Source organism: Bacillus rossius, chromosome 1, assembly GCF_032445375.1.
Source record: "Bacillus rossius redtenbacheri isolate Brsri chromosome 1, Brsri_v3, whole genome shotgun sequence".
Lineage (NCBI taxonomy): Eukaryota > Metazoa > Arthropoda > Insecta > Phasmatodea > Bacillidae > Bacillus > Bacillus rossius.
This window is the reverse complement of record NC_086330.1, coordinates 242,902,980-242,930,466: the sequence shown is the minus strand read 5'-3', so window position 1 is coordinate 242,930,466 and position 27,487 is coordinate 242,902,980. Positions and strand designations below refer to the sequence as shown.

At 36.1% G+C, this 27,487-nt stretch overlaps 1 protein-coding gene across 1 annotated transcript in view; it reads left to right on the top strand.

Moving 5' to 3' along the window:
- The window catches only part of LOC134527427 (cobalamin trafficking protein CblD-like), a 289,969-nt gene that overhangs the window by 170,205 nt on the left and 92,277 nt on the right, over positions 1 to 27,487 (top strand). Inside the window, exon 2 of the mRNA XM_063360102.1 lies at positions 19,094 to 19,238. Coding sequence (XP_063216172.1) covers positions 19,094 to 19,238 — 145 coding nt within the window. The remainder of the gene's footprint in view (positions 1 to 19,093; positions 19,239 to 27,487) is intronic.

Genomic DNA, 27,487 nt, shown 5'->3' with positions numbered 1-27,487 from the left:
TTTGACCAGGGCAGCCGTCTGAGAATACATGTAGTTCTCTAACATTTGACTTAATGTACGTCGCAATATAATCGAGAATGAATGAACACACCTCGTTTGGTCCTTTGTGTGCTTGGCCTTCGTGATAAATATAAAACACTGACTTCCCAGTCCTCAGATCGTGAATGTTGCATACAAAAACCCACAATTGGCGCAAATAAAATATTTCTTGAACAGGAATATGTGGCAGTGGTACATTTTGCATGAAATCAATAACTATTCCTGCAATACTGTCATCTTTCGCACACATTTCTGTAACAAGTTTCATTTGATGGTGAAATTTGTTTGCTTTCCTAAGATGCACTAGTTTCTCAGTCTCCGCAACACCCTTCATACCAGCCGTCAGATGTGGATTCTTTAATTTGGCTGACAGTTGTTCACATTTCGAACACGTATCTACTTGCGGTTGGCCGAATGAAAGGGAAAAGTTGTCTCTGAAATATTTTGTGTAGTATTTGTAAGAGACTTTAGAAGTTGGATTCTGTTCTTTAAACATACCATACATTTTGGTTACATTGAGCCTAGCATCTAAATAAAATACATCTCTAGACGAGTAATGAGACTCATGTACCGGAAAGGATTCAATATGTTCGTGGATTTTTCTCAGCTCTTCACCTGCTATTTCTCTTCCATTTCTATGTTTTCCACGTTTTTCTTTTGGGATTTTACCTTGTGAAAGTAATGTACATAAACGGCGTACGCGTTTTGCCGTAATACCATGTAAGGCAATAAAAGCATTGCGGCAAACTTTGATCCTTTCAGAATCACATACTACATTATAAATGAAAGAATTTACCTTTGTTGAGCCCTCACCACTTCGGGGTCGCCTCCGCTGAATAGGTACTGATTGGATTAATCCTTGGAGGTAAATATCTTGCTCATTCTTTGTGTCGTAGCCATTTATCCTTTGGATCACATCAATTTGCTGGTACTCAGTAAAATGTCCAAAGCACCGTTTCTTGCAGCTGTAAGAAACATAACATATTTTATTAGAACAAATTAATAATCTTACAATAGCACACACAAAAATGTCGAATAAACACGATGTTTTAGGTTTATACAATAATATAATGTTAATATCTTTACACGTAGGTTATGTTGGGTATGATTGCATTTTTATGTACTGAAAGGTTCACTTACTTGCATTGGGATCCCGTTTGTCTGGCACGAATTTCTTTTCCTGCATGGTTTGTGTGAGGCAAACCCTTTATTTTTGCCTTTTTTATCATATTTCGCTTATAACTATCATCATTTCTTACACCTTTTCGTTTCTTAGTACAGTTGCTATCCATTTTCGACTGTATGTGTTCCATTCAGAAAACAAAACAATGTTAACTAAATGTAAACAAAATAATTACGATAAAATGCCACTGTTGCCAACTGTTGTTCCTACAACCATAGAGGTTTTACTATATAGAGTGAAGCTTACATAACAAGAAATCATAAACATATTTTGCTTATTTGTATATAATGCTGTTACCACTCCATAAAATATTATCTCTATGAAGGAACCTCACAAATATTTCATTTGAAAAAAAGTATCAAGTCCACGACATATACTTTTCATTTTCAAAAGGTGCCATGTCCAGGACATGAGACCTTTTGCAAATTCCCTAAAAATTCATAGTGCATTTAACTGTGCTTAATGTATTGGACTTTGGACCTTTTCCTGCTGAACAGATAGCCCTTACTTCATAGATCATTTTCATGGTTATAACTCATTTTCGCTAAAAAGTGGACTTTGTACCTTTTGCAAATTCCTGATTCAATTTGTCTGACTGCCGAAGCGATCCGAGCCGCGTAGTGTGCACTACTGAGAGGTTGCCGAAGTTGGATCGGGTCGGGTCGAATTTCGCTGTTAAGAAACAAAGGTTTTTAATACATGGAAAATTATCCGAAAAAAGAAACTTTGTACAGTTGTAGAATGAACGTTTCTTAGTAACATGTCAAAAGTTTACCGATGTTACAGTTGTGATCACACCAATAACGAGCATTTAAGTCCTAAATGATAATTTCCCAAACGATCCACAAAATTGTGTTTCGTAAATAATTTAATAACTCCATATATACTTTTTTTTAAGTAGGCTCTCAGTATACAGAAATCTTGGTTTTTCTTCAAACGCCATACTGCTACGGTAATAGGAATATGAAATCACTACAGACAAGATTTTGTTCCGTTTACTATGGTGAAACCAGAGCTAACCGAGAAATGACCGAGTGTCCCGGAAAGTTGTGATATTTGACGATATTGCGCGAGTAGCACACCCGTACGTGACTACAGAGAAGGGCTAGTTTCCTTAACCGTTAGGATTTCTGGGACGAACAACCTCTCAAAGCTAGGGTCATAAAATACGGTCAAACTCTTGCAAAAACATCCACCACCGCTCTTTGCCACTAGCAATCCAACGACGTCAGCTAGGCGCAGCACTCAAATACATTAACTTATAAAAAAAAATATGTAATGCTAACTATTAATTTTACAACACAACTCGTGTTTTATTTATTTTCTGTAAAAAATACCTATTATTATAAGAATTATGTTATATAAGTGAAAAAAAAACTCTGAGTACATTTACGATGTATCGTTTTATTCAATTTTTATGTAGTAAACTGATTTTAAAGAAGTAAATATGTAATTTTTAATATTTTCGAATACAGGCTACATTAAAATTTTGCATTGTTCTGATCGAAAATAAAAACGATGTATCAGAAATAATAATAAAATTTTTTTTTGCTACAAAAATAATTTTTAATAATACAATTTTTGTAACTGAATAAATCCATGCAGATATATAACCAGAGGTCCTCTAGAGTTTTTCATTTACAAGTTCCAATTAGGAAATCGTTTATTGTTAATTTTATTGTATCAAAAAACATTCATATAAGAAAAAAAATGCATATCTCAATACATGTAACATAAATACACCCTATCATATGAATTAGCTATGTTTAAAGTAATCCCTAAATAAGACCAAGTTGAATGAGTGTCGCAGTACGCAGTGTGTCGCAATGCCACGCCGGCGCTGCGGTGGCCGTGAGATCAGTACGGCCGCAGTACACTGAAACGCTCGGGCCGCTTTAATGAGCCAACTAATTATGTTAGACTCTTTATAAATATACTGTCTTAAAGCTAAAGGTATAACCAAAAACATTAATTTGGACATTTTTCGCATTGGGCTCTTCAAATTGGTGTAAATAGTATTTTTATCTGGGTGCAAAGATAAAAAAAATATGTCATGAATTAAACGCTTAATATATCTTTAATATTAACAATTTATGATTTTTACAACATTAATGGCTGTATTAGAGTCTCAAGATTATTTTGGTAATTTTATGGATAGTCTAAATTAAAAACTGTACAAATGGGTAGCATTTTAATGAACTGATGTAAGTAACTGTCATCTAGGACTTAAATGCAAATTTTCGGTGATACACACAAGGTTTACAGCGGTAAACTTTCGGTATGTTATTAAGCATAGTCAACTCTACCACTGTGCAAAAATTCAGCTTTGGACAAATTTTTTACAGGTTTGTGCCTTTTTAAGTCTTGGTTTCCTGGACTATCAAGTTGAAGTATTTTCCTTTGCAAGGATTTTTATTTTATTTATCTGTACTGTGTGTAGTACCTACACTAAGAAATCAGATAACATCATAGTACTGATACTTTCTTTTCATTTTTTCAATTTTTCACAAATGCGTTTAAATAGATTTTTACAAAATATTTTAGGTTCTGATAGGACTATTGCTATTTATGTTGCTGATAGAATGAAACTTAACATTTTATTAAATCTGATTAAATAGCATTCGATTTTTAAACGTTTTGAATTATGAAGGTATGTAACTAAATTGGTATTTTTTTTTTAATTAACGAAGTAATTTTAAGCAGATATCTGTGGTTGAAAGAAAATACTGGCTGATCTAATCTAAAACTCATTACACAATTAAAATTATACGAGTAGTGTTTCAGTTGTAGTCCAGCAGGCTATAAGAGTTTGAATAATTTACATCAGTTTTCAGGGATCAATCCAAGACTTCATTTTAGACCTTCATGAACGTTCGTATACAGCTGCCGAGGTTGGTTATCGACATCCCTGTTTCAATGATTTTAACCCTGTTTTAAACAACAACCAACATTTGGAATTTAATTATAAAAATTAATTTTCTTAAATCATCACACACTTTAAATGTTTGTATAAGGACTGTAAATTCTTATCTTGTTTTCAACAGTTAACTCTAACTTTTAAATTACGTTATTGGAATATTAATCCCTGTAAAATTTAGTAGTTACTACAGGTGGAATTGTTTTAGTAACACGATAGTAAAATCAGATCATTATTTAATAACCTTCGTTAGTATTTTATCTGTGTATTTCTTGTTTCACAAACTCAGAGGTCCAAACTTTCCGACCATGAGCTTAGTTGGCAATTAAGTATTTTCTTGAACCCATAAATATTGTAACTTATTTGTCATTAATTGATACATAATATTTCTTATTAAATAGAATATTGAGAAAAATTATATCAATCTTAAAGATCAAACTAAACGTAAAAATAATGAAATGGTTAATGACAGAAAACTAAACGAATTCCATCTGTTTTAGTTATTAAGTAATGATTTAAACTAGTTAAAGCAAGTTAACATTCTTGTTTAACAGAATATATTTTTCAATTGTACTTGATCAACGTACACACAAAACTCAATCTGAAAATACACGAACTATTACTTGGAAATTTAAGTCATTTCAGGGTATAATTATTATGGGTGTACCATATATATTCTGATATTTGATAACGAGTGGAAATTGAGATTCACACTGAATATAATGACCCTTTGGCCGTTGGCGAAAGCTGTAGGCCACATAATATTTAAAAAAAAAAATCCTTACATGTAGTCATGCAAGGAGTAACTCGTTGAGTTGAATCACCATTTATCTGGCGGAAGCATTCGCGATTTATCAAGCATTGACATATATACTAAACTGTCAGATCAAAGCTCCTCTCATACTCTCAGACTCTGCTAGCGTTTTAACCTCGCTACAATCCTTCCGGACTCCTGCGGAGCTTCTTATCCTTGAAATTAAAAAATTATGCTTAGCCATTCGTCAATACACAAACGAACCTGTATTTCTATGGATTCCCAGTCATACTGGCATACACAACAATGAAATAGTCGATAATCTAGCGAAAATGGCAATTACACAAGGTGTCCCTATGTACCCGCGATCTCCGCAGCTTTTACAACCACTTAGCAAGGCCCATTATCATTCTCTCATGGTTTCCCAATTGACACAATTATCTGCTGCCCGTTCTACCTTAGGTATATCATGAGTTACATGGTACTACATTTAAGGTTATATCCCACTACCCCCTGTCATCACATCGCCATCGTGTTATAATATCTTTCCGTCTTCGTTCCGATCACAATAGTTCACCGGCACATCTTTACAAGCTGGGTATTATTGATTCGGCGGGTTGTTCCTGCGGAAACCCTTATGCAGATATGCGACATATACTTCTGGAATGTCCAAATTTTGAGGACAGATAAAAAATGTATCAGGACTTGCAAAAGCTGGGATTGCCTTTCCCCTTGTCGTATCCTTCGATGTTATACCACCATCCACATGAGGTATGTCAGATCTTAATTGATTTCATTCTACGCAATCATATTCATGTATAACCCTGAAGTAGTAATAATCCGAGGTGGCCGGTTTCCGTGCCCATCCTCTTACTCCTTCATCCATGGCCTTCCGCTCCTGTGGTAGATAGGCCTCTACCAAGAAGACTAGCCTCCCTACCCGTGTTTTTCCTTACCGTAGGTCACCCACAAACGTCTAGGTTCAGCTGATTTGAATCATGGCTGCTGGTTCACACCGTAGGCCACTCAACCAAAAAAAAAAAAAAAAAAGTTGAGTTGAATGTTGAGTTGAATTAGGCTGGGTTCACAATTGGAAAAATAACAGTAACAGTAACAGTATGTCGTGTGCATAGGATATGAACGCCATGTTTCCTAACCTAACGATTCACAATAGCAGAAAGTTGGTCGTGTGCATGGTAGCGAGGTCGTGCGCATAGGAGTGAAATGAATATATTTTATTTCGGTCGCGTACGCATGGCACAACAGCCAATGGGAGAAGAGCAGGGTGCTTTTTTGGCGGGACTAGAAATATGTTTATATTTATTAACCATATTGTGGTAAGAAAATTTCGAGATAATAATAGTATTATCGTTATTTTGAAAGTTAATACCTATGTTTATTTACTAACACTGATAACTGATGTCGCATGGTTCGCGAAATTTCATTGGCTGAAATTAACAGTAAGAATTCAATTGTGAACCGATTTCGCAGTTCGCACAGGTCGTGTGCACAGATCGTGTGCATGGCTTGCTATGCACTCGCTTAATTTTTTTAATTGTGAACCCTTAGGCTAGGTTCACAATTAAAAAAATTAAGCGAGTGCATAGCAAGCCATGCACAGCACCTGTGCACACGACCTGTGCGAACTGCGAAATCGGTTCACAATTGAATTCTTACTGTTAATTTCAGCCAATGAAATTTCGCGAACTAAGCGACATCTGTTAGCAGTGTTAGTAAATAAACAAATATAAACTTTCAAAATAACATTAATACTTTTATTATCTCGACATTTTCTTACCACAATATGGTTAATAAATATAAACATATTTCTAGTCCCGCCAAAAAAGCACCCTGCTCTTCTCTCATTGGCTGTTGTGCTATGTGTACGCGATCGAAATAAAATATATTCATTTCACTCCTATGCGCACGACCTCGCTCCCATGCACACGACCAACTTTCTGCTATTGTGAATCATTAGGTTAGGAAACATGGCGTTCATATCCTATGCACACGACCTACTGTTACTGTTACTGTTATTTTTTCAATTGTGAACCCAGCCTTAACCTTAACCGTGGTACGGCAAATGTTTTTGCAACGGTTTACGTGCAATGGCTGTCATGTGTGTCGATTTGCTGGCCAAATAAATGTTTTTGGTTCAAATTTGTGTGTGTAATATCCCCTTACAGACGAAAGTTATTGAAAATTTTAAATTGTGATGTGTTTTTTTTCTCATTAGTAAAAGTTTTAATTTACCGTGATGAGTGACGTGGTAGATTTACGGGAAGATGTGAAGATAACGATAAGAGCTCTTTTGAAATCGTTTCCAACACCCATGACACTTGAAATGTTGGAAAGGGATTATCTTACCCAGGTTGGAAGAAAAATTCCATTTATGAAGCTTGGGTTTACATCTTTGCTTGAGTTTCTTAGATCTTTACCTGAAGCAGTAAATGTTGAATTCTGTGATGAGAGTATTATATTGAAAGCAAGTAATACTGAATATGAGGCTGTGATGCCCAAAAATCTGAAAAAACATTCCAATAGTAATGTACAGGCGGCCAATTTCTTTGTGTCGCACCACATTCAACATTCTTTCTCCAAATTCATCAAGGACCACAAAACTGGAATCTTATTATCAGATGTGGAGAACTTTTGGAAAGAAGTACAGACTTTAGAAGAGTATGGAATTCAGAGTTCTGCCAAAGAATTCATACAGTCTTACCTATCTCATTTGGCATATTTGCGAGAAAACCGTATTTACCCTTTTAATCTAAGGAATATTCATATCAAAGATTCAGGTATTCTTGTCCCTGAGCTGAAACATGCAGCCCATATTGATGATAGAACAAAGAATTTTATTAGAAATGTGTTAGCTAAATTTCCAAGTGGTATTCATTACTGCAAATTTCCAGAAGTTTACAAACAAGAGACTGGTGTGTATTTTGAATGTACATTCTGGGGTTATCATTCTGTGTTAGAAATGGCTCTACACATTCCAGAGTTATTTCGCTGCATTCAGACTGGCTCTTCTGATTGGACGTTATTAGATGCTCGCCAATTTGTCTCACGGGAAGTACCTGAACAGCCAGTTAATTTTATTACTAACACACTAAGAAAATCCAACACATCCAAAGTGTCACAAAATAGCCTTGTTAATGGACACAATGATGAAAGAAAGATATGCAGTTGTGCAAAAAAACCGGAAATGATACTGCGATTATATGGTAGTGCAGGTTTCTTGAAGACATTGAAAAGCTCTGAATTAAGTACTGATACACCTTGCAACATATTTCATATGATCCCACAACTCTGCATTCCAGACCACATTGCACCCGGAACTACAGTTCCAATTCACATTTCTGAAGTAGTTTCCCCAGACAGGTTTTACTTTGTGTTGAAAAAGGCAGATGGAAAGGAGGTGCTAGACCACTTACTAACAGTCATGTACGAGTTCTACTCCATGTCTCGCAGACAGTTTCAATTGAACAAGGATGATGTTGTGGAAGGATTGTTCTGTGTGGTTCTGTATGTTGGGCGATGCCTCCGTGCCCAAGTGCACGAAGTAGTCAATAAGGAGACAGTGTTGGTGCGGTTTGTGGATTATGGCGTCGTAGTGTCCGCTGATGTAGATAATCTATATTACTTCCACCCAGCATTTGGATTCTTCCCACAGCAGGCGTTGGTCGGTCGTTTAGCCCATTTGCACCCAGCAAGTGTTCAGCTGGGTTGGTCGCAAGAAGCCAACTTGTTTCTATACAACACTTTGGTGAACTCGCTGGTGACTGCAGTTGTAACTTTCATCGATGCAGAGGAACAAGTGGTAATGGCGGAGATAGTGGCAGAAACGAATGACCACGAGTATGTTTATGTCAACCAGACAATGGTAGACCTTGGTTTTGCTGTGCGAGATGTATGAGAGAGTTGCAACTACAGTCGGAGATTTATCTCGTTGAAAACAGTCTCAGCTACGCTATTAAAACATATCATGGCAGTGGTCACGTCATTGCATTGGTTAACTAATTGAAGTTACAGAAGTAAGAATTAAAAAAAAAAAAAAAAAAACTTTTTTTAAAGGTGAATAAAGGAAGGTTTGTGGTGTTGAAAAACATCACTATTGGAATTCTATCTTTAATTTTTTTGCAGGAAAGCAGTGACCCTTACATTTTACTAGTCTCTGTACACTATGGTTAATCATAGTGAGGCTGCTTTTCAGCTCTTGATTTCAAATGACAGTTGCGGACCAAGTATTCATCACTCGTGTGTCAGGTAAGAACAAATTTTAACCGTACACATTCAATTTTAGGAATCCAGTGATATAAAACAAACAATGTATTCTAAATATGAATACAGCCACAAATGGTAGACCTATTATGTGGGCTACAGAATTACAATGCCAGTAAAAGTTCAGTATCACATATCCAAGTTTATCCCATGATTCTGATTACATGATCCTGTACATTTTGATTCTGTGGTACATGATGCTTGATTTTTTAATTTTGTGGATTGAATGTTCCTGCACATAACAAAAACTTGTGATGTAACAATAAATTAAGTTGTTTAAGTTTAATATACAATGTCAGGATTACAGTAGGAAAAATTGTGTTTTGAAAGTTTCTGAGTAATCTTATATATTTGCTCCACTATTCAGTGTTATTATCACCCTATTGTCACTCATGACTGTTCAATCAGGGTTAGCTAGTTTAAACCACAATAGCTTAACAATGTTTTTTTTTTTTTTTTTTAATGTATTTTTAAATAGACCGTCTTAATTATTTTTTTAGTGAAAGGTCTGATTCTACTGTAATAGCAACAAAAGTTAGCACATTAAAGTTTCTTGTGATTTACAGGAACAAAAAATTATATAAAAATCAAGATGTTATCATTTAAATTATCTGAATAAGTTAACTATAAATAAACTATACCCAGCAAAATACTACTCTAAAATTTAATTAATTATTGACAGTGTAAAAAAAGAAATAAATTTATTATTTAAAAAAATTCCTATTCTGTGGGAAATTCCAGATTACTGTAAATCCCTATTCTGTGGGAAACTCCCATTCTATAGAAAATCATCCTTTGGAGGAATATCCTTTCAGTGGTTAATTCCCAGTCAAATGTGCAGATTTGCTGGACTTCAGTTCTTTGATGTTATAACTTTTCTGGTTGAACATGAATGGCAGAAAGTGGGTTGTTGTATGGCTTTCATTTAAACATGCTGAGAAGCAAAATAAACTTAACAAAATGAGCTAATTTAACAAAAAAAAGAAAAAAGAAAAAAAAATAGCCAGTCATGGGGACTGTCAACAGAAGTGAAAACTTAAAACTTTGTTTTTAAATGTGTAATATAACATCATTTCTACGTCAAATATACGTAAGAAAATGATTTTGGTATTATATCGGTACAATGTCAGCATGATATCATTTATCCTTACATAATTTTTTAGTCTCAACAGATGTCAGTGGTATGTCAAATTTACGTAAAATTCATTACCTAGCTATGACTTACCAGTGATGTCAGACCTAGGTCATGTATACACGTGGTTAAATTAACTTCACTTACTGCTACTATAGCATGTCGGTGATGCGAACTCACAAGATTTTACCCATCCATAAAAGAGTCCAACACGACATGATACAGTCGAGTATATACAATGTATTAGTGTATACAGTAAACTCCCTATTATCCGCGCATGTTACGAAAAAATGCAGCAAATATGTAAATCTGTATTTTATTACAAGTGAGAAAATTTTAACTCTACTGACGAGTGTATTGTGTGCAGTATACAGTAAAATGCCACAGGCCTTCTCGGAACTCACATAGTAGGCTGGCATGCATAATTATTCAGTAAAACACAAAAATTTTAGCATCATTAAATTTTTTTTACTGTTAATTGTAACCTTTACTGTACATAAATTTTTAGATTTTTAAGTTGAAATTAATGTTTCCTTTTTTGTTTCCCATTTTCGGCTCTTTGCGGATTATCCGCGATTTTCACTATCCGCGGTGGCCCTGCCACTTAATTTCGCGGATAATCGGGAGTGTACTGTATATGCGTATACATGTAGGGCCTACACAGGCCAGTGCATGTCGCCAGTCTGGCGCAACACGTCACTAGCATGTCGGTAAGATTTGCCCATACCAAAAATCGCCCCAATGTCGCTAAAAAAGTTTTCACTTAAAAATGTTTTATTTTTGTGTTCAATATAGAGAGATGTATGAAACAGGCATCATTTGTATTATTGTTGTTGAAAGTGTTAAGACTACAATGTGTTATTTTTTATATTCATTATTATAATCCAGTAGAAAGTATTTGTTTCTAGTTTCAATGATGTAGTAGCCCATGCCTTAGTAATTTCCTGACTTTCTTCTATCATTTTTTGCTGACCAAAATTATAATTTTTATATACATAGTTTTCTATCTAATATTTTGCTGTTTTGCACTACTTCATTTTACTTCCGTAGTCACAACATAATTACAGATTTTTCAAGGGTTTGATACAAATACTGACACTAACAAAAAGCATGGGGAGTATGCTCAAAGTGACTTTTCTTGCATTGCACTCCAAGGCTCTATCAAAGATGAAATTCAGCCTCATGTGCCATAAAATATAGTTCAGCTCAAAAATTCTTGGCACCTATGTGCACTGAAGAATAACATAGACTGAAACATAATAATTTACCTCCCAATGCATGGCTTTTGATTTAGCCAAGACTTTTGAGTGTAAGAATCACAAAATTTTAATAGAAAAATTATAATATTATGGGGTAAGGAATAACAAAAGTTTTCTGGTTTTCTACTTGATATATGTAAATCAAAATGTAAGTAATCACTGAAGATGGTATATCAGGTAAGTAAGTATGTATATATCTGTCTGTGTGTATGTGTGTGTGTGCGCACGTGTGTGTGTGTGTGTTGGTTTAGTAATGAAGTAAATTATCATTATTAATAATAAATAGTGGTGCAGCAATATGACTTTACGGATTACCTATTCAATTACCGATTATGAGAGAATAATCTGCAGATACCAATTTAGTTACTGATTATAAGGAACAAATTTTTTTAAGTGCAATTTTGCACACAAAATTTTTTATTCCAATGTGAATTTAATAACAAGATTAGGTAAAATTGTGAATACAGTTATAACAACAGTATAAAAATTTATAAAATACAATTTACAATGCGTAAGTTTTTGTTGAGGAAAACTAGCATTATTATCGACTATCGCATAAGGCTGCATATCTTCACAAATCATTTCAGCTCTTAACTGTGTCAGTTCTAATGCTCTTGGGTCATTCACATCATATGGTATTTTCTTTTCCATGATGACTGTTAATTTGTTTGAGCCAATTTCATTACTTTTCTTAAAACCTCATCAGTATCACAATCATCTGTGGTTACATTAGCACACTTTTCCACTTGATGTGGTTCCATAGGTTAGTAGTAGAGCAGGGGGGGGGGACACTTCATAGGGCATGCCAATCACATTTTTCTAGTTGCTATACACTTTTATCCAACATCTGAGCACGAAAATTATAATCAAAATACTACGTTGATTAAATAATTATTACATTTGTTTTAACATTTTATCAAATTTATGGCATAAATTGGTATTGTTGAAATGAAAATAATATATTTACTTAAAAGAAAATAAACAAGTTTTCGTTGGCATGTTGAACCACTTGTTTATCCAACACCACCATAATTAATGGCGTCAGCATTGAATTAACCTATATTAGGTTTAATAAAAAAAATTTAAGGAAATTTTGTTTCAATCTTGTTGAAATAGTAATCTCGTTAAATATTATCAATGATTTCATGAACTACTTTATAAATCACTGTTATGAAACATGCCTGATTCGGCTACGTGTTGTGTTAACTACTGCTACAACAAGAGAAGAGATGATAATAATAATTTACTTTACTTTAAGTTTCTGTTTGACGAAACTAGGTACCTATGTGTTGACGTCCCTCGGCTTCAAGTCCCCGTTTTCCCGTTGAAGTAAATGTCCGGTTATGCCCGTACTGCTCTCGTCGGAGAGGTGTGGGTCCAGGCCAACGTGGCCGGGACCGGGGAATGCGGGACCTGGAGGGAGAGTGAGGTGGTGAGGAATGTTGGTAGGCTGTCGCAAGTAGAACACGGCATTAACGAATTCACGAGCCTATTTTTATTAACGTATAAAGACCTGCCGCAGCCTGGCGGAACCGTCGCGGAACAAGTGCCCTACCGCGGCGACCCGGACTCCCTGATGACCGTACTGTTCGCGAATACGTTTCAACACGAATCGTAAAGTTCTCAATGCAAAGCTGACCCCGTTAGAGAGGACTCGGCGACGAAGCGCTGTGCGTACGCGGCCCGTTACGTAATGTCCCTTAAGGCGGCGAAAGTTCAGAAACCCGTAACAACACGTTCGCGTTGTAGAAACTCTCAGCTGGACACGTCTCCCGAAAACTCGTAAATTAAGCACGTTGCTGGTTCGCGGTGGCAGCTCAGCTGCCGCGACAATCTGTGAACTGAACGAACGACTAGCCACGAGCGCAAAGTACGCGGCTCGCGGAGCGACGAACACGTCTGTCTCCGCTCGAGACCAGGACACGACTGACTCTCCCCGCTAGCCCGCGGGCCGGCGCCCGCGGGTTGCGGGGAGGGGAGGGGAAATCGGCCGGCGTGGGAGAGAGCTCCGTCCCGCGGCGCGCCAGGCTGCAATTACATACTACACAGCGAAACCCTTCAGAAAAGTTACAGAATTATTTATAAAGACTTAAACGAGACACTAATTAAACAGCGAATTTACACAAGAATTAATAAATAAAATAAGTTATTTACATACTTTTAAGACCCTTGATCGTTTACAAATATATACACACAGAGATAAAATGATAAAGTCACATAGAAAAAACCCTCCTGGCATGCTAGGGCGCACGCGGGTGCGTCCCTGGCCGTCGCACTTCACAGGGGAAAACACGCTACCTCAGGCCCACGTCGGTGGCCAGGTACGGCCTCTGAACCCGGGAGGCACGACGACTGTCGTCAGTGTAAATTATTAAAACAAAACAAAAGTTTTGTACAATTAAAATAGTGTTGATTTTGTTTTCATGCCCTACAGAATTTCCTCTTTTTAGGTAGTGTGTAGTCGCACATTGAGGTGAAGCACACAAGACATTAATACTTAGGTTCTGTTCGAAATGTCAATGAGTCTCAAATTCTGCTCAAACTTGCTGCTTATGTACTTTATTTCGTCGAAATGTTTTGTATGTATTTTAGTTTTAGGTCGAGAGGGAGGTGTGTGTAAAAATTTTGTATTGCGTATCCAAGTCTATCCCTTGATACTAATGGAATGATCCTGAATACATTGATCCTGTGGTAATGATGCTTGCTGTTTTATCTAGTATATAGAAAGATCCTGAATATAACAAAAATTTGGATATAACAATGAAATATGATAATTTTATTAGATAAAAAAAATCCTGAAAAAACTTGTTTTACTTCGTAACATGGTTTGTATTGTAATATTATTGTTATGTCCAGATCTTTCGAAGTACCTACTGAATTAAAACAGCAAGCATCAGATAAATCATACATGATCCTGCCAACAGAATCAAGGGATAAACTTGGATACGTGATAGGGAACTATTACCGAGGTGAGGGTTGTGATAAAATGAAGTGTCTTTTAAATTTTGATGTTGAAATTAAGGTTTTTTCCCCCTTAACAACCTGTCTTCAAGAAATGAAGATAGGAGAAAGATTTGTACTCTCACCTAATCCATAAAGAATTAGATGCCATTGGTAACAGCTTCATTTCAGTTTTTGTGGAAAAATTGTATATCTTAGGCTGTTAAATTTGCCAGAAATACACATTGCCTGTGTTAATGATTAAATACTTATGTACGTTTTTTTATGCATTAGTTTTGTTTGCGATTTGTAATGCAATTCGGTAGGTACCTACCTACGAAAATCATAACCTTAACCTCAATCAACATGATTGTACTAGAACAGAAATTATTTGTTGCGCATAAAAAAAGTTAGCTATTTATTATAATCCGAAAATATGTTATATGTTAAGAATTTGAAATGTTATGCTACGTAAACAAAAACATTTTTAACCGAAATGAGGTTAAGGCGTACACTGCCCCGAAGGTAAGAAATTTACTTATTGTTTTAAAAATATTGCTCTCCTAAATCATCATATGTTACGTTTACCGATATTTAGTTAAATTTTTGCCTTTTTTATAGGGGAAAAAAATAAAATCAATATTTATAAATATTAATATATGCGCGAAACAAGTCACAAGCTAGCCAACATTCAGTTGAAGCTAGTGATGGGTCGTTCGCGAACGAGTCGTTTATACTGAACGACTCGTTTATGTGAGCGACTCGCGAGTCGCTCTTCAAAAAAGAGCATATCATTCGCGAACGATATTAAAGGTAAGAATCGGCAGGCTATATTCACGAATGATACACAGAAAGGAATGGTTGAATGACTTTGGCTCGCTCGACGAAATGTGAGAATGAAGCAGATATCTCGTAGGTGTGATAACCTTGGCTTGTTTGGATGAAAAATGAGACAAGAGAAGTTGGCGGGTAGCAGATAAGACCGCTAGTTTGTAGGCTTATAGAATTTCATTATCGCGTGTTTTCTACAAAGACACATCTTTGGTAACAGATTCATAACGTTGGAGCGTGGTATCTGCTTTAAATCACACAGCACAGCATTCTATTTTTTAAATCCTAGAGAGAAACAATACGAAAAGAGTGCAGGTTTCTTTTATCGTGGAAAAATATTGTAAAGAAAAAACCTTACAACATGCCACATCACATATTGTGTAATATTGGGTTTATTGACTTAAAAATTAGCTAAAAATTGTGAAAATTGTTTTAAAAATTGATTCGACTACTCGGTAAAAAAGCAATGTAACGTCTTGAAATAATTTTGTGATATCTTGGATTAAAAAAACATATAAAATTTTACATATATCCTATAGCTGCACAGAAATTTTGAACATAATTAATTTAAAAATAAAATTAGGTGAGATGGTAAATTACGCATTTAAATTAAATTAATAGCTACATGAATTTAAGCGAAAATGATTACCTTATGTTGACTGCAGCAAGTGTATATTTCGACTTTCAAAACGGAACACTTAGGCCTATGTACTAGTTGAGATGCTAATTAACACTGACTCCTGCTGCACTTTCAAAAGCCGACACACGTTGAATAAGATTCAGATTCTTCTTACACATAGGAGTAATCCTTTTTGTTGAGATCGATGCATAACAGTTCGAAGTTAAAATTACTGAAATAATAATGTACTCGGGAATTGTTTCTTGGTCCATAATGAATGTTTGCGATAACTGCAATTATTTGGTAAACACCGATTAAATATCCATATTTCAACAAGTCATTATAATAAGGCGCATTTTAAATATTGTCCACAAAGTACTTTACAAATTTTCATTCAGAAATAATATTTGTGAAACAGATTTTCCTGAAAGCCTACTTCTTCTATCTGTGATAATTTGGCCAGCTTTAGAAAAAACTCGTTCGCATGGAACTGAGGTCGCAACTACACAAAGACGTTTTTTGGCTAGTTGGAATAGTGTTGGATAAACTTCACGCCTTTCAAACCACCAAGTGAGCGGGTTTCCATTTCTTGGCAACAATGGTTCCTGTAGGAATTTATCGACTTCAACTATCCCTGCAACTTTTCGATTGGGATTGCTCAGCAATTTTTTTACACTTTCATCGAACTCTTCCCAAATCGAAGACCCCTGGTATTGAGTAGCATTTTGCACCTCATGTGTTATGGTTGGATTAGATTTAGATCCGAATTTCACGCAGTGCGAAATTAGAGTCTGTTTAATTTTTTCCGAAGAATTCACATCGGAAAAACCACGGGCCTTGAATCGCGGATCCAACATCGTAGCTTCTGCAAACACACTGTTTTCTTCAACAGCTTTGAAGCGTTTGTTGATGCCTTCTAGCAATCTCTCTGCAATTTCCTTGGCGGGAACATTTTCGTCGAGTTCGGAATTACGTCTAGCACACCATGTCTTCAGTGCTTTAACAAACAAAATTATTTTTGAAGCAGTGACTTGTTTTTCAGAGCTAATTTCTTCTGTGCAGTCCTTAAACACTTTCAATAATTTACATACATTTTGAATATTGCTCACATCTTCGTTCGTAATAACTGGAAGGTCTGGGTAGTTAATGGCTGTAGTTGAAGCTAGGGCATCTTTGACATCAACAATTCTTTGAAGCATGTCGTAAGTAGAATTCCATCTAGTGACGACCTCTTGCTTTAGCTTCAGACATGGCTCACCTAATTGCTCTTGCATGGATTTCAATTTTGCACAAGCTTGAGGGCTTCGTTTGAAAAATGCCACGATACTCTTGACTTTGGTAAGTAGTATCTTGGTTTTAGTCCCATCAAGTCCATGCTGAACAATCAAGTTCAGGTTGTGGGCAAAACAAGATATGTGTGTCCAGCCGGTAAGGTTAACAGCTGCCACCATGTTAGCTGCATTGTCACTAACAACTGCAACAACTTTTCTGTCGATGCCCCACTCATGTGTCACTCGCCTTAATTCCTCTGCTACATTTACAGCAGTGTGCTTGTCGTCATAATTAAAACATTCAAGAAGACAGGAATGTAGTTCCATATCTTTGTTAATATAGTGTGCTGTTACTGATATGTAACTTTCATTTTTTACTGATGTCCAACCATCTGTCGTAATTGTAACTGCATCAGCAGCCTCTAGAGCAAGCCTAACTTTTACTTTCGTTTGTTCGTACATTTGAGGCACTAAAACAGTGGAAACAGTCTTTCGAGTAGGAAGTTGGTATCCACTGTTTAAATTTTGCGAATATTTTCTGAAAGCTGGGCTTTCTACTATTCTGTAAGGCAGGTAATCTTTAACAATCAATTCTGTAAGACTGTTATCAATGTCTCTATTTTTCCTATTTGACAATGGCTTATGAAAGTATGAAGAAATTGTACTCACACTTTTCCGACCTGTGTGTAACACTGTTTCTACTGACTGTGCTTCACTAGAAGGGACTGTGTTTCGTTGAGTATTTGAAGTTTCTTCTGCAGGCCTACTGGATACAGAAGGTTCTGGATCATTTGGTTTATCCTCTTCAAATCTTGAGATATCTGCAGGTAGCTGACGTTTCAAGGACAGTGAAATTGTGGGATGTATGGTTCGCACATGGCGTGTGAGATTAAATGTACTTCCACCTTTGTACGAAATCACTTTTGAACAGAAATTACATTTTGCTTTTCCATCACTGTTATTAACTTCTGAAAAATAGTCCCAAATTTGACTAGTTTTTTGATTTCTGGGTGCCATGATTAAATAACGTCAAAATAATTCATGGAAACATTAAACACTTTAAGTATATTAAAGATCAAATAAATAAAGTTAATCTTATTATTATGTATTTATACTCACTCCCGTGTTCAAAATGTTTGGCCACAAAGAAAGACTGTTTGCTGCTCGCGACTTTTTGCGACCCCGACTCGCTCGTGAATGAAATGACAACTCACGACTCGCAACTGAACGAAATGAATATCCCGGACTAGCTCCTGAATGAAGTGACGCGCTCCGACTCGCTCGCGAGCGTAATCTACAACTACCGACAGACGATCCGCTCATGAACGATATGACTCTTTTGAATGACTCAAACGAACGACTCCCTGTCGAGAGTGAGCGCACGTGAACGACTCTCTAAAACGAACTGTTTCGACCCATCACTAGTTGAAGCTGCAAATTTCACTACTATTCATGTTTTAAGCATATTAACTGCAAATTGTACTTTTCAGGATCAATGTTGTATTTAAATTAAAATTTACATATAATTTAAAACGTAAGTCTTACTCCAGAAGGTACTTGATCTCGGTTTTAAGCCATTGCAACTTCGTTTTAATGTTTGTCTAGTTTGCGTTTTTGTATAGCAACTAGGGCATTTCTGAATTTAAAAAAACGTTGAACTGCAATAGCATTGAGTGTCCTCTCTGTACTAGTACTTTATTTACTCTATGGTCCGAACCTTTTTTTTCTTAACTCAGTTTGTCTATTGTTGTCGTTGAGAGGTAATTTATAGCAAATTTTTAAGTTGTAGAATTAAGTCTGATTCAAACCAGTATTTTGTGCTTTATTTAATAGAGGTACTGATAAATGTTTTGCGTTATTTTTTCAGATGCATACCTGTCTTCGTGTTACTAACCTATTGACCAGAAAAAAATGTTTCCAAGCAAGCTTAACGGCTGTTGAATTTTATTCCAGGCGTAGTAATTCAAAAAATCCTGATGTTTATAAGGTTGTTGGATCGGAAGCAGTTGGCGGTAAGTTATACATGTCATTGAGCACTTAGTTATTAATTTATAAATGTATATATAATACCTTTTTTTTTTTTTTTTTTTAAATGTCTTGCTACTTACAAGGAAACGGTTTTTGATAGCCATACCGTGCTGTGGTCAGCTTGGTACATTAAGGCCCGTTTAGACGAGCAATTTTTTCCCGGCAATGTGTGGCGGCAATACAGTTGCCGGCAATACTCGGCAACTCTCGGCAATGTTGCCGACAATACGACCACAATTGCCATTTTCTTGGTCAATATTTCCGGCAACTTTCGGCGCGGGCCACACATTGCCGAGGGTTGCCGAGTGTCCCACGGCGGATGGGACACACGGCAATATTGCCAGTCTGTCCAGCGCTTTTGAGTCGAGTGTGTGCTTTGCAGCTTTCCGTATTTTCCGAGTATGTTGTGGAGTCAAGAGCGATTGATTCATTTCGCTAACGAAGTTCAGCTACATCCTGAACTATGGGAAATATCACATGCAAAGTACCGTGACAGGAATTTAAAAAAAGATGTTTGGGCTGACATTGGCAAACAATTTGATGTTTCGGGGGAAGTAGCGCAGTCAAAATTTAAAAGTTTGCGCACTTACGCGAAAAGCGAGAAAAAAAAGCTGCAAACGAAAAACAAAAGTGGCAGTGGTGCTGCTGACGAAGACAGTTCGTGGTTCCTCTTCAAACATATGATCTTTATTTTAAGCAGTAATATTCCAGATGCGGGTAAAGAAAGCTTCTCTGTAGAAGATGAGGTAAGACCCATTTTATATTTCTGAACAGCTAGTATAGGCTTATATATTTATTTTTCCCATAGGGGCCTATACATTTTATTATCAAAGAAATTGTTTACACATTTGTGTTTTTTATAAAAACAATATTTTGGCCAAAAAATGAGACAACAATTGTAATTGTTCTGTATCGCGTATCCAAGTTTATCCCTCGCTCCTAATGGCATAATCCTATAAATATTGATCATGTGATATATGATGCTTGCTGTTATAATTGTGTAAGTCGAAAGATCCTGCACAAATAAAAACTTGTGACATGACAAAGAATTACAATTTTAATTTTAATAAAAATAAAAACATATCTTGCATTCAACTTACGATTATTATTAATTGTTATAACACAAGTTTTGATTATGTTCAAGATCTTTCTATGTACTAAATTAAAACAGCAAGCATCATGTACAACAAAAAAAAATACAGGTTCATGCCATCAGGATCAAGGGATCAATATATGCGATACTGAATTTTACCTCCACACATAAATTGAAACCCACCAACACTTGTTACTGTACAAAACTATTTTTTAACACATTCAAATACTGGCACATCTCACAAATGTTTGTCCTGCCACGACACTTTTCCAAGTGGAGTCATGAAAAATTCTTTGAATTCTTCCCTGACTTGTTCTGAACTTTTTTGGGCCCTTCTTGGTAATCGTGGCAAATCCCTCATTGCAGTTGTAAATTCGTTTCTCCATGAACCTGACATTATTTCTCCAGTGTTCGTGTCTTCTGTGTCAAATGTGCCCGGTGGCGAATACAGTGCTCTTGCTTGAGGATTCCTCCGTAGAAAGTTATGTAAATAGGCACAGGCTAACACTACATCTTGCACTGTTTCTGTTTTTAAGTTCACAACAGACCTAAATATGCGAAAAACTGTGGCTAATAAACCAAATACATTTTCAACGATTCTACGAGCTCGTGACAACCTGTAGTTGAACACTCGTCTCGGAGAACCTTTTCCTAACTCTGTTGAATATGGTTTCAAAATATTTTCAGTCAGCGGAAAAGCATCATCAGCCACGACTACATAAGGCGATGGTTCAACTCTTCCTGGCAATGCTTCTGGAGTGGGAATATTCAATGTCCCACTGAGTAAAGCTTTTCCGAATGACGTGTTACGAAAAACGCCACCATCAGATATAGATCCCTGGCATCCAACATGTGCGTATAAAAATCTGTATTGAGCATCCACAGCAGCAAATAACACAACACTGAAATATCTTTTATAGTTGAAATATTTACTTCCGCTGTTGGATGGACACTGTATGGCGATATGCTTTCCATCTATTGCAGCCAAGCAATGAGGAAAATTCCATCTGCTATAAAAATCCCTTTCCACTTGCAACCATTTTTCTTTTGAATTTGGTACCTGAAAATAAGAAACATTAAATTAACTAAAATTCAAAGTACAAACACATGCATTAATATATCACTTTGTTGAGTAAATACATTTTACCCAACCTGTGCTGTTAATAGACGCACAAAACGTACCTAAGTGTATCATTTTTTTTACCAGTACATCATTGCAGTTTTACTTTAATTATACTCAGTCAAAAAACGTGTGTTTTTTCCACACAATTTTATTCGTATTTATTTATTTATATATTGCACTATCCTTGCAAGTAAGAGGAATTAAGAGGGAAAAACCCCACCCTCTTCCTTTCGGGAAGGTTTGAAGTTATATGTGGTAGTTATGTTGCTTCAGATTGTTTTGTTGGTTTGCGGTACATATGATTTAAGATAATATATGTATATTTCAGGATTCCGACGGAGAGAATAATGAAGAGGTAGGTCATTCCCCATCACTTTCTAATGAATGCAGTACAGAAGTTTTCCCACAGAAAAAAAAAAGAAAAATGCAGAAGGAACGAGAAGAGAAGCAGTTGGAAGAGGCATACAGTCTTCTTCAGGATGGGGTGAACAAGTCAAGAAACCAATTCACACACTTTGGGAACCATGTCGCCTATAAATTGAGTACATACAGTACTTATGTGGCGAACCAAGTGCAGTTCAAAATATCTCAGCTATTATTTGAAGCTGATATGGGGCATTATACCGGTACAGAGTTTCAACAAGAAGCAGGCTCATCCCAATCTTCAGTGCATAACGAAATTTCCTCACTTAGAGGCGGTACCACTGTTTATTCGCAATCGTCACAGTATGTCCCATCGCCAGAACCACCTGCTCATCCACCTGCTTCAAGCACACCTACACCTGTGCCGCAATATGTTACAGAAACAACTGAAGAAGATGGCAGTACTGTACTTTGTGAAGTTTACCTAGCCAGCTAGTGCAACAATCGCTAGATTGGTCCTTAATTTTGTGAATTTTTTTCCTAATACATTTTCTTTTGTGTGTAAAAAAATAAATTTAATACATTTGTTATATTTGTAAATACTTACTTGCATGTACTGCTGTAAACCTTCACACAATGCTCTGCAGACTTCTGGTATCATTATAGAAATTGTAGCTGTAGACACTCTAAACAAATACATTAAGCTTTTAAAACTGTCACCGGTAGCTAGAAATCGTAAGGTTATAGCTAACTTTGTAGCTATAGGGATTGCTGTTCTCATTGTGCTGTCCTTTCTCTCGATTTTTGGTCCAATTAAGTTTAACAACTCTTCAAAATCACTTTTAGACATACGTGTAAAATTCTGAAATAAATAAGAGTCAAGTTTTAATTCATTACACAAATTCGTGCTGCTTTGATTTCGTCTTTCTAGATAAGCTCTCATCCATAATGTTCTATTTCTTCTTGCACGTCGTTTTAGAATAATTCTATGTATTACTATGAACGCGGCAGCCGCGACTTCAACTTCCATGACATACAACGTCGGCGAGTTCCGGCAACACACTGAACTTACTTGACCGTCTAAATGCATATTGCCCATCAACTCGTATTGCTTCAACATTGCCGGAAAAGTTCCTGGCAACATTGGTGGCAAGTATTGTCGGGAAACATGTTGACGGACAATATTGCTGGCCATGTGGGGCAAGAAATTGCCGAATATTGGCCAATTTCTGTTGCTCGTCTAAACGGCCCTTTAGGTTTGTTTTATTCGCCGTCTCTCTTGCTTGCTAGAAGTTGTAAGATATAGGAGCAAGTTAACCTATGTCAAAAATGTGTTGGTGACACTCATAGGCAAAGAGAATGACTTGTTTATTTTTTTATTTTTATCTGGCACAAAAGTGGAATGATTCGTTTGAAGGTGAAACTATTAACGCAATACCTAATATTGTTCCACAAATGAGCATAGTCAAATTATGCTGTACCTATGTGTTTTAATGTACCTAATTTCCTCAGTACGAATGTACTCCACATAACCTGTAGTAATTAAAATACATGTTGACAAAAATATTTTTTTCAAAATATAAACTACATATACACCATATAATGAGATATAAATATACAATCATCATTGTTATTTGTAAAATGATGCATAGATTATTCATTTTCTTGAAAATCCCAATACACTGAACATTACGAACAACACACAAGCAGATGATAGTGCTGAAACAACCAGTAGATGACTTGCCCTCACAACTCTTCCTTGAGAGGAGAAGCATCGTGGGCATGACCTGAGTGACCTGAGAGCATCTTGTCCCCTCGAGTAAAACGGCCATCCACCTAACTGTTACCGCCAATTAAAACGTGCAATTGTGTCCCGAGGGTGAAAAGGTCAAAAAGTGACATTGAGTAAAACAAACCAACTGCATGCTTTTTCTCCCTATATAATTTGTACTTATTGGCTTTCTCATAAATAAAATAATAAAAATGTTTTTTCAATACTATAAACATTCCTCAAATAGCGTTTGAAAATTCCTACTGGTTTCAGAGAAATTACAGTTCATAGGTTACATTAGGTAGCTTTTGCAGTGATGTGGCCGTTGCCATTGTGCTTTAGCGTAGCATTTGGGAAACTTAAGTTTTACACCAGTTGATTCCGAGGCCCAAACTGTTTCAAAGTATACCAAAGTTCGCAGCTCGCTTGTGCAAATTCGGTAGCACATAATATAGGATAAAAACGTGCAGAAAAAATGTAAATATTGTTTTTCATTTGAAGCGTACAGTGACCATACACTGTTGCGACCATATCTCCGTCATAGGAGGCTTCAACCTGCTGAGGTGATCAAAAGTATTATAAAAACATATATAAAGTAATGTATTAAAAATGGATGTTTCACCCCTTATGGTAGAAGCACATGTGAGTAATTAATGCCTGTTTAAAAATAGGAACTAGCTATTTCCTTAAACAACAATTTTTATTAACAACCAATGAACAATGTATACAAACTGGTACAACAGCCAGACATCGAAGAAGAAACAATTAATTATAAGCGTCTTTGAAAGGACAAATGACTAGTATTTTATTATACAAATGTGTTTTAACATATAGCTTGTAAACGCATGTGTTCGTTTCAAGTGCTAGTAAAGAGTGTGATAACAAACATTTATAAGAATTACAAAAATACATAAGCAAAAACATTAGATGATTATAAAAGTTTCTAATTATGTAATCTCAAAGGATTACAAATTACATGTTCTTGGTTAAGTAGATTATGTAAGTAATGCAATGATGTGATTACGTACCTACATAATTTGATTATAATCATTAGTCTCGTGTGTTTAATACAAATATTGTTACTGGAACATGAATGTATTATATCTTGTAAATTCGTGTGCCAAGAATAACACAATGTTAGAATGCTGATGTACGTTGAGACAGACAAGTTTATATTAAGGTTGAAGAATTTAACAAGATCATTTAAAAACATGTCACAATCTGATCATGGGCGGTATTTTACAAACGTACAATTAGTGAACAACATTAACAACAAACATAATATAGAGCATGGCATGCCAAAAGAGAATTTAAGCAAAAGTTACTTATTAAGTTACTGTAAGTGCCACTACAATGAACTACAATTGCAACTCCAAAGCATAATACTAATACATCCATGACCATTTCTGCGGCACCCCTGCATGAACTCAAGATGTGTCTGCTCGAAGATATTTAAGGCGTAAGAAGGAATTTTTATCAAACCAGGGTTTATATATACCTCCGCATATAAAAATTATTACCTAGAAAAGGTTAGGAGGGGGGGGAGGGCATGCACAATTCAGGACAAGGGAGGGGAGCAAACAGTGAACACACTGAGCTCAAAAAATGCACGAAGGCGAAGATTGCTGAATAACGACAAATATAGCAATAACAGTTTACTGCCCATAGACTTAGTGAATGAGAATTTAGAGAATCGTTGAGTTACATAAAAAATACTTTAAAGTAGTGAGGACGGTTGATTGTTATGTCAACTACAATAATAAAGACACTGTGAAATTTTTTAAATGGTTGGTTAGGTTAGCTACATTGTAAAATAATATAGCTATGCTAGCCTAACCAACAATATACTATTTTAAAATTTTTTAAGTGGTGCTAACCTAACCTTGCAACCATCCACAATATTTTTAAGTATTTTTACTGTAGCTAACCTAACTGTTCATTATCACGATATCACAATATCATAATATATACCTTATTGGGTTATCCACTAACGTGTATTTTTTATTTTCAGAAATATGACTTTCCTTCAAAAGTACAGTAGAACCTTGTTAATTCGGGACCGAGGTAATCACGGATTACCGAATTTCACGGACTAGCGATTATAAGCCCGGAAGGTCTTGTCAAGCTTCTCAGACACCGGCGTGCAGCTGGGTTAAGGCCAAGGTCATGTAACGTAACATCTCCCGAGGCTTACTGCGCCTTGGCAGCAGATGGATAAAAAATAGTAAACTCCCCATTATTCGTGTTAATTGGGTCCCACCGATGCCCGGATAATTGAAATTCTGTAAAAAAAAAATAATAAACCCGGATAATCCCTTAACGGTAAGGGCCGTCTTCGAATTAGTGTCTCGGCTTAAAAAAATACGGCACTGCCTAGCCATTAGTTCACGGTCATTTACAACAGCCAAAGAGAGAAAGATAAGATCGTGCTGACCTTGCACACATAAATTTTGGGTAGCCCCCCCCCCCCCCCCCCCCCCCCCCCCCAATCCAGCCGAATGCCAGCCAGACACGTCACTCGCCAAGCGCCTGCCATGCGTTGGCGGGCGGAAAGTAACTCGGCAGCACGTGAAACAACATTCAAACAAACGGGAGACGTGAAGCAGAAGTCAGGACATCCCCCTCAAGTTTAAAGAGTGACAAATGTGACAGCTGAAAGGAGGGTGACACAAAGGGTCTGTACAAACAGCGTTGCAGTGCAGAGTTTAACAGCCCACACAATGGCTTGCAGTGTTTGCCGGCCGCTGGCCCGTGTGACATTAATTTTAAGCGCTGACAATTTTTATTTTTTTTTTTCTGCACTTTTAAATCGTCCCGGATTATCCGATTCCCGAATTAGCGCGTCATGGATTAACGAGATTCTACTGTACCTATGTTTTAACCAATCAGCATTAAACTTCTTACCAAAAACCCTGTAAATGGAATTTAAAATGCAAATCTTTGACGTGTTGGTTTTAGGTAAACGAGAAAAAAAACTGAGGAGAAAAATGTCAGAACATGCAAGAACGCGGCCTTGAAATGAACTGTTTTAAAACTTGGGTTCCAGTGTGGGTTTATGTGTGTGTGTGTTTTAGAATACTTTAGTCAATAGAGGTATTATATTAATAATAAAAATACCTAATCATAAATACTTTCTAATGTCACAGGTAGGCATTTCACGCCTCCATACTGCTAAAAAAAACATCCCGGTCGTGGGTTGATGCTTGGTTTTGGATGTACAGTAAAAACTAATGATTTTTTAAATTTTTATTTGCTTTCGACTGCATCACCAAATTCAAATACTTGATACACAAGTTATATATGGAGAATCACAGGATCGGCAATGCATTTAAAGCAAAAAATTGCAGCGGTTTGTCAATGCACAGGTATTGTAATGTAAGCTATGTAAGTAATATCTCAAAAACCTTTGAGAATTTTTTCAATGCTGTAGTGTTCTCTAAGGTACTCTAAAATGGTAACTAAGCAAAAGAAAAAAATCCTGGAAACGGGCTAAGCAAGAAACGACCAAGTTAAACTACTAATCCAGAGGAAAACAGGAGGGTGAGCACATAAAAAACACACACACATGCTCAGCAGGAAAAGTGTGTTTAATGGATCATAATTAGTATAACCAACAAATAAAAACATTAAGTTCACTGGTTACTGAGTTTTTATTTTATTTTAGATAGAATTTGTTTTGTTTGTTTTAGTAGTCACAGGCTGAAAATCACGAATTACATGATACTTTTACATATTTCAAATTAAATAATAATAAAGAAAACATTTGGTTAGGATTTTAATAGAGTAAGATCCCAGAGCGATCAGACATAACTTATTTTCGAATAGATAAAACCTTAGGTTCTTAGTAGTGTCTCATGTGCTTTGAATACCTGTGAGTTTATGG